This window comes from Otolemur garnettii, unplaced genomic scaffold (genome assembly GCF_000181295.1).
Source record: "Otolemur garnettii isolate 467f Iridium unplaced genomic scaffold, OtoGar3 scaffold00028, whole genome shotgun sequence".
Classification (NCBI taxonomy): domain Eukaryota; kingdom Metazoa; phylum Chordata; class Mammalia; order Primates; family Galagidae; genus Otolemur; species Otolemur garnettii.
The window spans coordinates 4,699,699-4,716,943 of record NW_003852423.1 but is presented as its reverse complement, the minus strand read 5'-3'; the positions used below and the strand labels follow the sequence as shown (position 1 = coordinate 4,716,943).

The following is a 17,245-nucleotide window of genomic DNA, read 5'->3' as shown; positions in this document are numbered from 1 at the left end:
AATAAAACCAGATTTGATTATTTAAGAGTGCACCCAAGCCCTGTCTGTAGTAAGTTCTTGTCGACTTTGAAGGTTTGCTATATAAACAGTATTAAATTAGCATCTTCTGTGTGACAGATATCTAAACAGAAAGCTAGCTTTTGAGATATGGTACTTTTAGAATGGCTAAGCAAAACTTTTATGAAACGGTAAAAATAGACAGGAATTCAATGAACTCAAAGTAAACAGCAGCATTTTAGATCATTACTATCGCTTTCAGAAACATGATATACACTCAGAAAAAAAGCATAGTTTTAAATGGCACGGTGCTTTAATCTAGGGTCCCAACCTGAACATTAAAAAAAAATTTTATTTGTGTTTAATCAAATTACATGGTACGTTTTGGCCCTACTTCTCAAAAAATAATGGTAAATTGTATCATTCCTGGGCCAGAAATGGGCCCTTTCATGTTCAAAGCTTTTCTTGGCTCCTTGAAGTGAAGGTTAAGTAGAATGTCTTTCAGAGTGCCTTAAATTCCATTGCATCAAAAATATAGGTGAAACAAAACTATTAACAGTACTTCAGGGAATATGAGTTAGTACAGAAATGTTGAATATTCACATTACAATACTTAGATTAAATGGCTACTATAAGGCCATTGCCTGCCAGAACTCTCTTTCTTTGCTTTCTTGGTAATTCACTTTAACAGATGAGTAGTTGCATTACTGTAGTGCACTTTACTCATGAGTGTTGAAAAAAATAACTGAGGTAGATTTCTATAATTGTTCTGTGTAACCCTATACGCCTAACATTAAGTTTTGTTTTTACCAAAAAAAAAAAAAAACAAACGCATTAAGCTTAGACCTTTTGGTAACATCAGTTTTAAAAATTTGATTAAATTTACATAATGGAACCCCATAAAAAGGGTCTGTACAAAACTTCCTACTGTTCCCCCTTGACACAATCCCCAGAATGTTGTGTTTTACAGAAATGAAATGGGAATTTTCAGTGCTTGATACATTTAAATTGAGTCTGAGAAAAGTTTGAATTGATACATACAAGATAAAAACATTCAAGTAAAATCAAATAGTTATTTTCTTATACCTTAAAAATTTGAAAAAGTAGAGGTTGCTGTGAGCTGTGACGGCACAGCACTCTACTAAGGGCAACAAAGTGAGACTCTGTCTCTAAAAAAAAAAAAATTTAAATTAATTAATAGGCAGCACCTGTGACTCAGTGAGTAGAGCCCCAGCCCCAAGGGTAGTGGGTTCAAACCCGGCCCCAGCCAAACTGCAACAAAAAAAATAGCTGGGCGTTGTGGAGGGCACCTCTAGTCCCAACTACACGGGAGATTGAGACAAGAGAATCGCCTAAGCCCAGAAGTTGGAGGTTGCTGTAAGCTGTGTGATGCCACGGCACTCTACCGAGGGCAATAAAGTGAGACTCTGTCTCTTAAAAAAAAAAAAAAATTGAAAAAGTAGCAGATGATGGGGAAAAGTCCATAGCATTAGTATGGCTAATTATAGGCATGAGTTTTGTAACCATTTCTAAGACAGTTTTGGATTTTGATAGCACATTGATCTATTTTTTTCGAGTTACTTACAATTGTAATAACAATATTTGCCTTCTGGTTTTGAGGGTTATCAGGATGACTTTCATACCACAAGAGTATGTCCTACAGTCAAAAAACCCATGAGGAAATATATACTCTTATTTTGGTGGAGTGGGGAGAATAGTCTCAAAAGTTTAGTGATGAGCCAAGAACTTAAGGTTAGATTTGTTAATTTAATGAATAGATTTCTTCAGGAAAGTTTTTATTTATTAATACTTAGGTATTCAGTGTTTGAAATAAAAATGTGTATATTTTTTGTTCAAAAGGTTAGTGTACATAGCAACTGTGAATTTGTTTAAATGAGAGATACTAATATATATGCAAAAGTGCTTTTCTGACTATAATCCTGAATTACTATTAATTAGTACTTAACATAATATACAATCATCATGTTGTAATTTGGATACTAGTGGCTTTGCTAGTTTTTCTCAATAGCTGTTAACTTCAAGGATCATTCATATAACCACTGTGGTTCTAAAAATATCTCTAAATACCAGTGGGACAACTTTTTTTTTTTAAAGCCTGGCTATCATTAAATGCACTTTTATTTAGCTATGTTATGCTATGCAATACCAACAAAAATATTAATACTGAAAAACAATTGTAAAAAAACTCAAGAAAATTTTCAGAAGAATATAGTACTTAAATGGAGAATGATTTGAGTTAGGAGTGTTGGGAATCTGTTCTGGTGAGGATTTTCAACTATTCTATTTATTAGGATTTTAACTGGGGATATTTTTATGTAGCCTCATTGTTTTTATTTTAATTAATATTTCTGTGGAACAGAGATAATTAGGTAAGTGCTGTTGAATATTAAATATCCCAGTAGCTAGGGGAAAACAAATATTTCTGGGTCAAAGTCCTTAATAAAATATTGTTATATGTGAGCTGATTAATTAAATTGAATGCCAAATGGGTTTGACACCATCCAACCATAGTTCATTATCTAAGGTTGTGCCGGGATGGAATGACTGGTTATGTCAAAGTTACTGGTGTTCTTTTTAATCTCAGCTACTAATGGAGTAAATCTTGATTAGAAAATACTTACAACCTCATTAAATGCAGCTAAGTGTGAGACCATCCCATAGAGTCTGAACCTGGGTGTCACATCTGACACTTTAAATGTGGGACATGTGAGGTTCTGGGTGCTGTCATCCAGTGGTTTCCCCATATTGGTGGCTCCTATCCACAAGAGCTCATCAAAAACCCTAAAATAGATTCCAGGCTACTCTAGTGTCCTCGCCGAATGTATCTAAACATTGAATGCAGAGAAGACTCCTGAATTTCGAATCAGACCCAAAGAGTTGGAAGATTTTCATCAACCACATTTAGCACAAAGAGCACAAAGGAATATTACAATTGATGAACATTACTGTTCACCAGCATCCCAGAGGGAAAGTTTTCAAATTGTATTTTCACAATATCCCAGAGTTTCAGGCATTATGCAAATGGAAAATATTAATTTAAACTATTTTAAAGGCTGTAATAAAAGACACTATGTATTCCAAATTTCTCATTAGTATGAGTGGTGATTAACTTGAGCTGCCAGGTTAACTAGTTTGGAGACACATGTTTAGAATAAAGCTTCTCCTGCCTTGTTGTGTGTATATTTGGAATTTTCATGAACAGGAACTCTATAGGGAGCTCCTAGCTCTTCTGTGTATGCAGACTGTACATACCCGCTCACATGAAATTGTCCAATCAGGCACACTACCATAGCTTTCCTTACTAGACTTAATTTATACCCAGCAAGGCCTAGGCACATCTATTTGGGAACTTGCTTTTGCCATAGAGCAGGGGTCCTCAAGCCAGTTCACTGTCCCTCAGACCATTGAAGGGCCGGACTGCAGGCCCTGCATGAGTCGGCTGCTAAGCAGGACAGGCAGCGGCAGCAAAAACACTCAGCGGGCTGGATACATGTCCTAGGCGGGCTGCATGTGGCCTGCGGGCCGTAGTTGAGGACACCTGCCATAGAGGAATAGTAAGTTAGATTAGTGATTGCTAATGTATTGCAGTGTGATACAACATTATAAGCATAGGCTTTTTTAAATGTTTTAGATACATTATGTAAGATTTATTATTTTAATAAAGAATGCTATTATTTACCATAAATAACATTTAAAGAAATTCCATTAATACCCTGAATACTCTTCACTAAGACCTTTGCTTTATTTTAATTAAGGGTATCTGGCAATTAAAATGCAAGCTTTATATATAGCATTGATCTTTATAGATCAGGATTGTTTTGATGTTCTACAACCAAACAAAACATAGAAATTAACTCCTGCAGCTATAAAATTATAGATGTCATCCCAATCTCTTACCTCAGAGTCTTCTGTTCATAAATATATTCTTATATCTTTATTCTCATTGATCTACTTTTGAAGTAACTGTTACTGGCTATTCCTAAAAGTTATAGGATTTTTCTTTCATCCAGTCTTCAACATGGTGCTATAGTGCTGTGTTCCAGGCAATTATTTTACTTATATAATGTGTAGATCTTGGAAAGCATGAGGGTTCTACACCAGTGACCTTATCTAATTCTAATTATCTCTCAAATGCCCCATTTCCTACTACTATCCTATGAAGGGGTAAGGTTTTTATATGGAGCAGTAGGGGTGGGGGGATATAGTATTCAGTCCATAAAAGTATACAAGCTTGTTACTCTTAGAATTTATTACTATTTCGTATAACTAAAGATTTGATATCCAGAATGAAAAACGTGAAAATTAAAACTTATCATAAAATTCTAAGTTAAGAAGACTGGATAAAGACTGCCATGGCAGGCTGCGCACCTGCAGCTCAGTGGTTAAGGCACCAGCCACATACACCAGGACTGGCGGGTTCAAGCCCGGCCTGGGCCTGCAAAACAACATTGACAACTACAACAAAGAAAATAGCCAAGTGTTGTGGTAGTCCCAGCTACTTGGGAGGCTGAGGCAAGACAATCACTTAAGCCCAAGAGTTTGAGGTTGCTGTGAGCTGTGACATCATGACACTCTACTGAGGGCGACATAATGGGACTCTGTCTCAAAATAAAACAAAAAGGGCTATCATGGCAAAATTACTACTCTGCGTTCTGCATGTCCTATCATTTTGTGAATGATATTGAAGGTCAGAGTTTGCCTGTGTAGCAGTTCCATATTATGTGTGAACTGGACTCTTCCAAGACAGTCAAGGTAAAGAGGTGATACAAGTGTGACCTGATTTCATTGGTTTAAAAAAAAAGAAAGAAATTAGGAAGAAGCATGTTATAATATGTGGAACCCAATTCTTTTTAATCTAATGCTAATAGACTGAGTATAAGGCCTAGCAAGGCCTTTCTGTCTAGAGTCTCTCTGTGCATGCATTCCTTCCTTCTGGGTGTGCAGGGCCCTCTCTAGAATAGCGGGCTCATGACCTACGGTCAAAAAGGTAGATGAAATTATTTCTCTACAGCCTCTGCTCTCCACTTTTAACTTGAACTCAGCTCTGTCTTCACTATAATAAGAAAATCATTCATCACATTCCCAGCTTCTTATAGATGCATTTGAGAGATAAATCGGAATGGCCTTGGAATCGGATATGGATCTTCTGCATTTTATTAATCCATTGTTTTTGCCTAAACTTAAATAAATGACTTTGGAAAGCCTTAATTATTAGACATGAAGGCTTCATTGGCTGTAGGACTGGAGTGTATACCTCAAAAATCTCGTAAAAAAATTTTTTTTGTAAAAGCACGTTATTTATGCATTGGTTTTCTATAACATTTACCTACAAAAATAAGTGAGGTTTCAGGAAAAAATGATGGTAAAGTTGTGTTTAGAGCAGCGGTTCTCAACCTGTGGGCTGCAACCCAGAGGAACTGTATTAAAGGGCCGTGGCATTAGGAAGATTGTGAACCACTGGTTTAGAGAGCCTTGCAACAAAAAAATCTCATTACTTGAGGCATTCTATGTAAGGAGTTTTTCAAATCTTAATTTTAATAAGTAATGTATTTTGTGGCAAAATTTTTTTTTCCAACCCCTCCCACAACCATCATCATTTATTGTATTTCTGGCATGCACAGTCTCCCGGGGCCTGGATCCACAGCTGCCCTTCTTAACAGCCTCTGAACTTACCTTGTATTGTCTGTTTGCTTTCTTTACAGAGACCCTCCTTGATGACTTCCTTCTCACGTACACTGTTTTCATGACCACTGATGACTTGTGCCAAGCGCTGTTAAGGCAATATCCTTCGTTAACTTCAGGATGCCATGTCGGTTTCCCCTCCGGCAGAAGTCCCACATTAGGAATTAACTGCCTTTCTTAATTTACTCAACTCCACAGTGGAGTGTGGATACGTTAAATATTAATGTAACAATATCCAAGGTAAAAGACAAAATGAGACAGAACAGACAGGATGAACTGGGAGTATAGAGCAGTTGTTTTCACATTCGTTCTGTGATGTGGGTAAATTGTGCTGTTTATACTGAGTTTGCTCAGATCTGTGCTTTGTGATCACTTGGATTTCTAGAGGTAAATTTGGCCTTCTGAGTAAACCCCCAGAATTAAGAGGTTAAGTGGGTTGGCTGGATCACACAGTAAGTGGACTTAGAGGAAACTTAGTCACTTAGCATCAGACCACTTGTACAGGAAAATGTACGTAACATGTGATAACATGTTCCTGGCAAGCGTCCCAGGGAGTGAAGCCATTCCTGCACTTGGGAGGTCTAGACTGGCCCCTGGAATTATCATCATTTCAGAGCTTTGTCACTGCTTGGTCCCTTGGAGTGGTAGACTTGATGAAAAGGTTAATAACCAGCTAAGACCTGTATAATTTTATCCACTAACTGGAAGAGAGGAAACATAGAAACATTGAGAGGCCAAAAACCAAAGGCATGTAAACTTAAAGTCTCCAAGTGGGCTTCTTGTCTCATGATGTTTAAAGAAGATGCTTAAGAGGGCAGCACCTGTGGCTCAAAGGAGTAGGGCGCCAGCCCCATATACTGGAGGTGGCAGGTTCAAACCCAGCCTCAGCCAAAAACTGCAAAAAAAAAAAAAAAGAAGAACAAGAAGATGCTTAAGAAACATTATGTAGTCTGTTAGCCATCCTGTTTTTATTAAACCAAACTGAAGATTTCACACTACCCCACATGAGAATTTTTAAGAAAATGGATTGCTTTTCATATATGCCAAAGTTTTATTAAGACCTAATGATAATGGTCATTCAATATTCTTTTCCTGTTGAATACAGCAAAACCTCCATATTTGACCACCTCCCTGCATGGACCACCTCCTTAAGTGACCTAATTTTCATAGTCTGAACATGCACCACATGTACATGTCAGTACAGCAGGCCTAGTTCTTTATGTTGACCACCTCGTTTGTTGTAGTCCCTTGGGTGGTCAGCTTACCAAAGTTCTACTAATGTCCACATTACAGCATTTTCCCACCTAAAGAATACTTTAAATTAGAGCTCAATGAAGGACGTAAAGTAAAACCTCTTTTAAAAAATATATAAACTAGACATTAGTGGTTACTTTTTAGTGCTTGCTTCTATCTTTTAACCAAGCAAAGCTATAGCAAATGTTTTGATACTTTTTAGAACCAGTTCATAAAACTGATTTTGAAACATTAATAGTTTTGAATTTGGACAATTTTAATGATCTGTACAGATTTCTTCCACAGCTTCCAAGTGGAGTGTTGCTAAGAAACTTAGCAATAATTGTACAATTTTGAATTCCTCTTTGTTCAAAAGTGTTTTGGAAAAATATCCATGAAGTCATTTCATCTACATTTTAATGCTAACATATTTCTGAAACAGTCACCATCCATTAAGTAATATGAATTGTGTCTCTATAGCAAAGGAGATGCCTTCACCCTACCATCTGTGTGACCCTGCTATTCTTCGTGATTACCATTTAATAATTTAGCACTTCATAGAATGTCCCTAAAGAATCTTTAAAACTTTGAGTGCTTGACTAAGACTTTTTATGTGAAATTTTAGTTTAGATTCTTAGCCTTTTTACCAATTATCAAAACCTGTGAAATCTAAAACATTTTAAGCCAGGAGTCTTTCTATGTGATGGTTTCTATGTAATTGCATCCTCTGCCTTTCTTGAAATAAGACCACAAACAAAGATAATGGAATCCATATTTAATGTGAAATACTTTGAAGCACCATTAGTGAAGATGTCTTTCACATTCCACTACTGCCAACTTCTGAGGAGTGGTCCAATTCATTTTTTGTTTTTCCCCATGATTTTTGAATAGTATTTATAGATTAAGTCAGTTGTGCTGGATTTGGATGTTTTAGATAAGTATCTTTGTTAGAATAGGATTTAATAACTTTCTTTATTTGAGACAGAGTCTCACTATGTCACGCTCGATAGAGTGCTGTGACGTCACAGCTCACAGCAACCTCAAACACTTGGGCTTAAGCGATTCTCTTGCCTCAGCCGCCTAAGTAGCTGGAACTACAGGCACCTGCCACAATGTCCGGCTATTTTTTTTTTTAGTTTAATAACTTTCATCTTTTATCACCGTAATGCATATCATTTAAGCTCATGGCCCTGAGCCAGTTAATATTCTTTATATCACACAATTCTCATCCTGTGCTGTTCCACTATACCTACCATAAGCTAACTTTATAGATCAGTATAGTGTAGCACAAACAAAATGTAAAATAATGTATGTACCCTAATATTGAAAATTGGACTAATACAAATGCAGATTTTACCCGCAAATATTTTAAAATTATATACCTTGTCAGGAGGAGGACAAGGTTCAGCAAATGGATGCTACTACAACTATGTTGGAAGAATGATTCAGGTGTCAGTCCCTGACATTGCTTTATTCTGCTGGTCTGCAAGTGTAGAACTGTATGTATGCATCTTGAATAAAAAGCTCAGATCTTGGGCAGCGCCTGTGGCTCAAAGGAGTAGGGTGCCAGCCCCGTATGCTGGAGGTGGAAGGTTCAAACCCAGCCCTGGCCAAAAACTGCAAAAAAAGAAAAACTCAGACCTTCACTTATATATGCTGGCTTAAAAAAAAAAAGCTGTTAGGATTTTTAATTTTCTAGATTTTTTTCCTTTATATTAGTAAAGCAATATTATACTCACAGAAGAAGAAAGGATGTTTATATAAGTAGAAATAATGTAGGGTAAATCTTTATATTTTGCCTCACACTGCCACCCAAGCTGGAGTGCAATGACACCATTGTAGCTCACTTTTATCCTGAACTTCTAGGCTCAAGTGATCCTCCTGCCTTAGCCACCCCAGTACCTGGGGCTGTAGGTACATGCCACCCACTATGCTCAGCTAGAGATTTATTATTAAGTTATTATTATTAAACTAACCGATCCCATATATATACTATTTGGAGAAAATATTTATTGGACATAGTATAATTTTAAACAATAAGAGAAAAATTAGGAGAAATAGGAACTTTACAAAATATTTTATGTGTTTGCCTCAGTCTGTTTCGCAGATGGAAATCCAAGACGGCCTTAAGGTCCTTTTGCAGGAGGTAGCGACTGAATTATACTTTAAAATATTTACAAAGCCTGGTGTAGAATTTATTCCTGTTTGCAAATATATCATCATTAAAGAATATCTGATTCTGTCCAACAACCGTTAAGCCTGTCTGTGTTTAGTGTTACAGCATTTCCCGTTCCTACTCATCTTCTCCATGTGTCCAAGACGCTCAGAAATTATCATTTTGAAGACAGATCAGTTTAGAATATGCCAAGATGCTGTCTTATTCCTGGTCATTTAAACACTTTGCCTTCGAGGTTACAATTTTAATAGCATAGTTAATACATGGTCGTTGTATACAAATCAAGAAATACTAGCAAGTAAAATAAAAATAATTCTTGTTCCCTGAAATCTCATTACCTTGAGAAGCCACTGATAACTATTAAGTACATATCCCTCCAGACAGTGAGATTATTCATATAAATAAGCATTGTTAACAGAAATGTATAATCCTAACATGTTCTTTCCTTTTCTACTCAACCATGTATTATGAATGTTCCACGTCAGTAAATTGTCCTGGCGCACCATCATCGTTATGGCTGCAGAATAGTCCATTAAGTGGACATGTAATAATTTAGTTAACTGTCCTCAGTTGTTGAAGGCTTTAGGTTATCTCTTATTTTATTTTTTTAATTTTATTTTAATCAAAATGAAAATTAGCAATCCCTCTACCTCTATGTTGGCATATTCATCCTATGCTGTTTTTTGAAGTAAATTCTTAGCAGTGAGCGTCTGAATCATGTCACAAACCGTGCTTCAGAAATCTGTGCTCATTTGGAACTACTTTGGAAGTACCTGGTTTAACGGAGTGTGAATTTCGGAGGATCAGAACGTATCTGGCCTAGTTCTGACCTGACTTTTATTGAAATTAATACTATTCACCTGTGCAGTGAGGCCAGCTCTCTTCTTGGAGCCACTCTGGAAATTAATGGGCCGCTGAGCATCTCTTTGAACTGGCATTAACCCCATGCTGCCCGTGGAGCTGTGTCAGCAGCTGCCAGTGCAGGCTCATACCCTTCACTGCCTGGCTGGCCACTGGACAGATTTCAGTCCTTTCTCTCGGTTACTGCTTGCTCTTTTCAGGGCACGTCTTTGGTTGTCCCTGTACATATTCTCTTCCTCCTGCGTGTTCGAATACTTGTATGCCTTAGCGCATTGTATAAAGACAAAAATAAACTGATCTCTTTATACATTTTTATTGTCAACAATGCGATGTTCTCCCTTAACCATTTGCACCTATTCTGCTAAGAAGTATCAAGGCAAAGAGGAAAACTCCGATGTTCCTCGTCGGAAGCGTAAAGTCCTGCATCTTGTTTCCCAGTGGATTGCTCTGTACAAAGACTGGTTACATGAAGACGAACATTCAAAAATGTTTCTAAAGGTAATCTAACACTTCCGGATGGTCTTGGATGCCAAATGACGGATTTTATTTTTAGTTTTGCATTTCAAAAATCTCATTCGTGGGTCATAGTCATTCAACTTTTTTGTGATAGTTAAATCACAAGTTGAGATTCAGAGAACATATAATTTGATTTTTATTTCTGAGGCTTGATATTTCCTATATGGAAGTCACGGGAATTTTTTTTTTTTTTTTGAGACAGTCTCACTATGTCACACTTGATAGAGTGCAGTAGCATCACAGCTCACAGCAACCTCAAACTCTTAAGCTTAAGCAATTCTCTTGCCTCAACCTCCCAAGCAGCTGGGACTACAGGCACCTGCCACAATGCCCAGCTAATTTTCTTTTGCAGTTATCATTGTTGCTTAGCTGACCAGGGCTGGGTTCGAACCCACCAGCCTCAGTGTATATGGCTGATGTGGTAACCACTGTGCTATGGGCGCCAAGCCAGTCATGGGAATTTTTATGGCAAATGAAATAAGGAAGATAAACCAAAATATGCTTTAAAAATTGATTCTATTTGATATTTTGAATTTATCATACGGGTTTTTTGTTTGGTTTTTATTAGGGAAGTGTTTTGTTGAGACAGGGTCTCACACCGCCACCCAAGCTGGAGTGCAGTAACACTATTATACCTCACTTTTATCCTGAACTCCTGGGCTCAAGCGATCCTCCTGCCTTAGCCACCCCAGTAGCTGAGACTGTAGTTATGTGCCACCCACTGTGCCTCACTAGAGATTTATCATAAGTTTAAACTAACCAATCCCATACATGTACTATTTGGAGAAAATATTTATTGGACAGGGTATAATTTAAACAATAATAATTTGTAAAATAGATCTAACCTAGACTTACATTTGGAATTAGATAAAAGTGATTTATTTTTTCTGATCATTAATAGGCTTCAGTATCTTTTCAACACAGATAATTCTCTGGAGATGATTAGCAGATGGTTGGTTGGCCACCAAAACCATATTGGATATATAAGTTAAAACAGAGAAGGGGTAGGATGGAATTCTAGTAGAGAAGAATTCTAGCTCCGGTTAGGCAAGTGCCTAAATTGATTCTGCCTTTCATGGTGGAAACCACTTTGAATTCAACTTTCAGATGTCATGTAGATATCTGATTAAAAACTGGTCTCACCAACTCTTTGGCTAAACATATTATTTTCAAAACAACTGTTTGATTTAATTCAATTGATATTTTGTTCTCTCAAATAATTATGTGAATATTATTTTTTAAAATATTAGAATAGGCATGGACATCTTGAGTAGCTAGCTAGGGATCTCTAAGTTTCCAGAATTCCTAGCTGTAGCTCTTAAAAGCAGGTTGAGAGCCATGGCAGTTGAGTGAGGGACTTGGAGAGAGAAATCCCACTCTGGATCTCACTGGTGCCTTGTGAAACCCTTGTATTGTCCTCGATTACTCCTGTTTCCTTGGGCAGGGTAGCCATTGTATGAGCCTTAATGCCAACAAAATGAGCATTAAACCATTTTATCTGTCATTTGTCTTTTCTCCCCAGACCATATATAGGAATGTACTGGATGATGTCTATGAATATCCAATACTTGAGAAAGAATTGAAAGAATTTCAGAAGATACTTGGAATGCACCGTCGTCAGTGAGTATTTCCTTTTTCTCAATTATAGTCAGTGAAAAAAAGCAGCAGCCATTGTGATGGACTTTGGGACCTCTTATGCCTTAAAGTTGATTTTGATCAGTTTGACCCAGATACTTCCTGATTCCTCAGCTTTTCTAGTAGTAAATAGTATATTTGGTTCTTGTATCTCAAAAATGAAAGAACACTAACTCAGACTCATTGACTGTTTTTTAATCCTGTTTGATATAATATAAACAAGGTGGGCCATAACAACCTGGTGCATAAGAACAATAATTTAATAAATTATTGTATTTAATTTTTAAAGTTTGTATGTTTAACTTGTCATTTGGAGGCCCCATGGAATAGGAATAAAAGTTTTATAAATAGGTCCCAGCAAGCCGTGGAATATTTTAAAAGCTCAACATTCTGGGTTCCTTGAGGTTTCCTTATAAATTTAGAAAGATTAAAGAAAATCATTTACTCAAAGACTCTTGGCAGGTCCAAATATCCCCTAGGTATCGGCTATTAATCTTTCAGATTGGAACAGCCAACTTTACTGTAACATTACCACTATCTCTCTTTATTAATTTTGGTAAATGAAAACATCAGGTCATTATTTAGTTGTCAGGTAGAGCTGCATAATTCATCTGAAGGGAAAAATCATTCTCTGATTTGCAATGTAGTTTATACTTAGTAAACATGAAGCATATATATTGTCAAGTTGTGAAAAGCTTAAGTGTTCTGCAGTCACAAATGCATCTCTCATAGAAAAATGTTAATTCGGCCCTTTAAGATAAATGATTTGAGATTTAAAGTCTGACTTAATTTTAGTGAAGAGAGACCCCCATTGCAAATGAAACATCATTATAAATTAATCTTATGGAGTATACCACATATAAAACTCAATCATCAAAATGTTACATTGAGAGATTCAGAAGTGAGGTGCAAGTTAGCACAGTACATTATAAATGAGTGTTGTGGTGGTCTTTTATCACAATATATATCATTGTTTTTCAACTTTTTTTTTTATCTCATGGCCCACTTGAACCTATAAAACTTCCACAGTGCACTTAAATTATATTGATCAAAAAAAAAAAAAAAAAGTGTAGCCGGGTATGGTGGCTCACGCCTGTAATCCCAGCCCTGTGGGAGGCTGAGGAGGGAGAGTTGCTTGAGGTCAGGAGTTCGAGACTCACCTGAGCAACAGTGAGACCCCAGCTCATGAAAAAAATGGAAAAACCCAGCTGGACGCCATGACGAGCACTTGTAATCCCAGCAGCTTCTGGAGCCTAGGCAGCAGGATCCCCACAGCCCAAGTCTGAGGTTGCAGGGAGCGATGACGCCACTGCACTCTGCTCAGGGGCCTGGGGTGGGACCCTGCCTCAACAACAACAACAAAAAAAAATAAGCAAGGAAATAAAATATTTTTAAAAACCAAAAAAAAAAGAAGAGTAAAAAAATAGAATATACTTATTATGCTTTGAACTTCTTTCAAAAATAATGATCTTCAAACTTTCTGTGGCACGCTTAAGATCCTCTCACAGCACACCAGTTGAAAATCACTGATCTATATTATATTAAATTTCTATAGCCTAAGACTAATAAGAAAATATGAACTAATAAATGAAGCAAAAGAATAAAAGTCAAGCTTTTCACTGATATAATCTCCCAAATGGAAATTATGTGTGCTATAAAGCAGACCTATTATAGTTGGAAACTTTAATCCATAGTTTAATATATTTGAATAATTAAGTATATTAATGGAATTTAATATATTCTGTTTTAAAAACTTACATAAGAGTGGTAAATAATAGATCAAAATAAGAAAATGATATTAAGAAATGATTCTTGCCTTTCTAGTATAAGATTATGAAATATCTTTAGATTCTAGAATAAGATTGGAGCTCCAGATACTGAACTCATAACATTCTTCTCTAGCCCCAGTGCACAAATAGAGGAGAAAGTATTTTTTTTTCTGAGAATAAGATTGATACCTTTAATTTATGGTTTACCTAATGTATGAAATTGGCCCCAGCTCCCACTCCCCATAAGGTGAGGTGGCCTTCAGAAGGCACCTGGCAGAGGGAACCCAGGAGCATGATCAGAGATGGGCAGAATGTGCCTCACTTCACCACACAGAGGAACAGCCTGGAAAAGATGCACCTCCGCTAAACTTCTTAGCTGTCTAAATAACAGTTTTACCTGAAATCGATCACTTATATGAGAAAACTTATTCCTGTGAGATGAAAATTACAATTAAAAAAAAATTATTTCTATGTACTGAGTTCCCGTGGACTGGATAGATGCAGTTCTTCCCTCAGTTTTCAGCTTCACTTTCTGTAGGTAGAAAACAAAACACACCCGTTGCGTGGAAAGCTTCTTCCTGGTTCATTAGAAATTCCGAGTCCACTGTTAAGTGTGTTATGCAGAGTAAATTAATAAATACTGTGTTTTATCTTTTTTTTTGGTTGCAGTTTTGGCCGAGGCTGGGTTTGAACCCGCCACCTCTGGCATATGGGGCCAGTGCCTTATTCCTTTGAGCCACAGGCGCCACCCCTGTGTTCTATCTTTTTTTAAAGAGCAAAATCCTCTGCTCAGTGCATGAAAATGAGTCTTTCATAAGAATAACTGCATTAGTCTGGTTTTAAGACAAAGACTGATTTCGTATCCTTTTCTTTTTAGCACTGTAGACGAGTACTCACCACAAAGAAAGGTAAGGCAGACCCTTCTGTATCTGCAATGGAGTGATCTGGTTTGCAGACCTGGCCTTGCCTCACTTGGTATTTCTTCATAATTAAAAGAACACTGCCTCAAGCACAGCAGGGCATGCCAGCAAAGCCTGGGGCTGCAGCCTGCACTTTCCTGCTTCACTGTAGCTTCCCTGAGCTGGTGCAGATATGACTTCAGCCATGTGCCCTTGACTTTATGACATTCTGCTTATTTTGTGGTGCATTTTGGAGTCTCAGGGTTTCCCACTGTCCCCAGAGTGATATAAATTACAATTTTAAAATGTCTGTGCCAAAAAGAAAAAAATCTAGGCAGGAATTTTGACTTCAAGACCGAAGTCGTCTACGGAAAATATTTGCACAAAGGAAGAGAGATAGGAGCAAGTGTGAATGTGTTCCCTGTTCAGCTTGGTGCAGAATGAGATGTCAGGCACCAGTTTAGGAGAAACAGATATATCAGATGGGTAATCACATTGAAAAATGTACCTGTTTCCCCTAAGAAAGTTATTAGACTACAGCAGAAGTATTGAAACAATCTGAAAGTTGCTTCTGTGAAAAATGTAAAAAGCAAAAGATCAGATTGAGAGAACTGTGACTTGGAGGTTAACATTGGGATGGGGAATGAGGGTTTTCTTAGGGAAAGACTCCATGTGATGTTTGCAGCCAGAGGTGAAAAATTGTGGGGCGATAGTGGAGCTTGTCACAGGGAATAATTACAGGGCTTTTTGCCTGCCCACCAGCCCTAGACAACGTCCATCGTATTGCTCAGACTCTCCAGCTTCGTTTGCATTAATTGTGGCAAGTCCCAGTTTATTTCTCTAAGATTGGATGGATGAACTTCATATTCTTTTTAAAAATTGGCTAGTTCTTTTGGAACATGTTGTAAACAGCTCTGGCTTTCCAAAGGGCAGGAATGCATTCATTCATTGTTCTCGTTCTCCTTTCTCACAGAATAAAGCCCTTTTCCACCAATTCAGTCTTAAGGAGAACTGGCTCCAGCACAGAGGGGCTGTGACTGAAACAGAGGAAAGTGAGTATGATTTCCAGCAAGGGATTGGGGTGGGCAGAGTAGCAAGTTAATCACATCATTCTCCTATATTAGCACACCAGCCTGGCTTGCGCCATCATTCCAACTGTCATAGTCCTTGGACCAGCATGTTAACATCAAATAGAATGGTTTTAGTTTTCATACTTTGAGTATTAAATTTTATAATACTGTCCTAAGGACTAGGGATATTTTTCATTTGGGGAGCAAGAAAAGGAGGTTTCACAAAGAGCTTCATTGCTTTTTGAGCAGAGATGGGACTGGGAAACTAAACATTTTCCTCCCAGAACCATCTCCTCCATCTGGCTGTTGCCCATGACTAATTGAAAACACTATCAAAGACAATGTACAGGGTTTTGGCTGAGTCAGTCCCTGAGATTTAGGAAAGAAAATCTTGGAGAGGAGAATGAAAGGAAGGGTATGCAGCAGAAACGCCTCCCAGGCGAGGCCATGTGGGCAATGCCACCCGTCTCAGTCACTGTAGGTTAGTGCTGCAGGGGCTCATGGCCTCATGGCCTCACCTGAAGAGGACTGTTCATACAACACAAGGGGAGACACCTTTTTAGCACCCTGAAGATGCTGACATGCTTTTCCACATTAATATTTTATAGCAGAACAAGAAATGTCAGCAGTGGTTTCTTCTTGCCTAGATAAAGGTTATGTGCAGGGCTGGTGTTCATGCTATTGTGATTTTGAGACTTGTTCTCTTAACTCACCTTTCTCCATGTGCTGAAATTCTAAGTGTGCACATTTAATATTTACCCAATTTCTCGATCATTTTTTGAACAATCACAAGAGGCTTATTCTGTTACATGTTGTTTGTATATAATGCCGCTGACAGGTGGATTCTGTTGGATCACATTAAGTGTCTTCCCCACCTCGTCAAAGAACAAACAAAATGGTCTTAACCTCCTAATTCATTAGTTGCTGACCTTCCCTGCCTGCTTGTCTTTAATTTAACTGTATAATTTTCTAAGCTGACTTCAAAGAGGCTAATGATTTCAAGGCCCCTGGCTTCTTTTTGTCCATCAGTTTATTAAGTAAGCTATAAACTCACCTGACATCTAGTGGCTTTCAGACTGGATTTTACCTTGCTCAAAAATTCCATTTTTCAATGGAAGGAGGAAAGCTTTTTTCGCTTTCACAAGCCTGTTCACAAAACATAAAACAACTATTTGTTAAATGCTATTTTTTAGTAATACGCCCAACCAAACCGAATATATGAAGTGCTTCCTGGTGATATATTCACTTTGAATTTCTATACTTATAAACTCATATTTAGGCTTTTATTCATTTGCATTTCTATGAAAATGTTCCTGAGTTTATTTTCGTGGTGCTGTTTAAATTGTGAAATTTCGGCTCGGCGCCTGTGGCTCAAGCGGCTAAGGC

At 37.5% G+C, this 17,245-nt stretch overlaps 1 protein-coding gene across 2 annotated transcripts in view; it reads left to right on the top strand.

Annotated features, from left to right (window-relative positions):
• Positions 1-17,245, top strand: part of RAPGEF5 (Rap guanine nucleotide exchange factor 5) — a 237,168-nt gene that overhangs the window by 180,363 nt on the left and 39,560 nt on the right. For both annotated transcript variants that reach the window (XM_023512415.1, XM_023512414.1), the window contains exons 12-16: positions 5,721-5,799; positions 10,324-10,468; positions 12,009-12,106; positions 14,768-14,798; positions 15,763-15,841. In XM_023512415.1, coding sequence (XP_023368183.1) covers positions 5,721-5,799; positions 10,324-10,468; positions 12,009-12,106; positions 14,768-14,798; positions 15,763-15,841 — 432 coding nt within the window. The remainder of the gene's footprint in view (positions 1-5,720; positions 5,800-10,323; positions 10,469-12,008; positions 12,107-14,767; positions 14,799-15,762; positions 15,842-17,245) is intronic.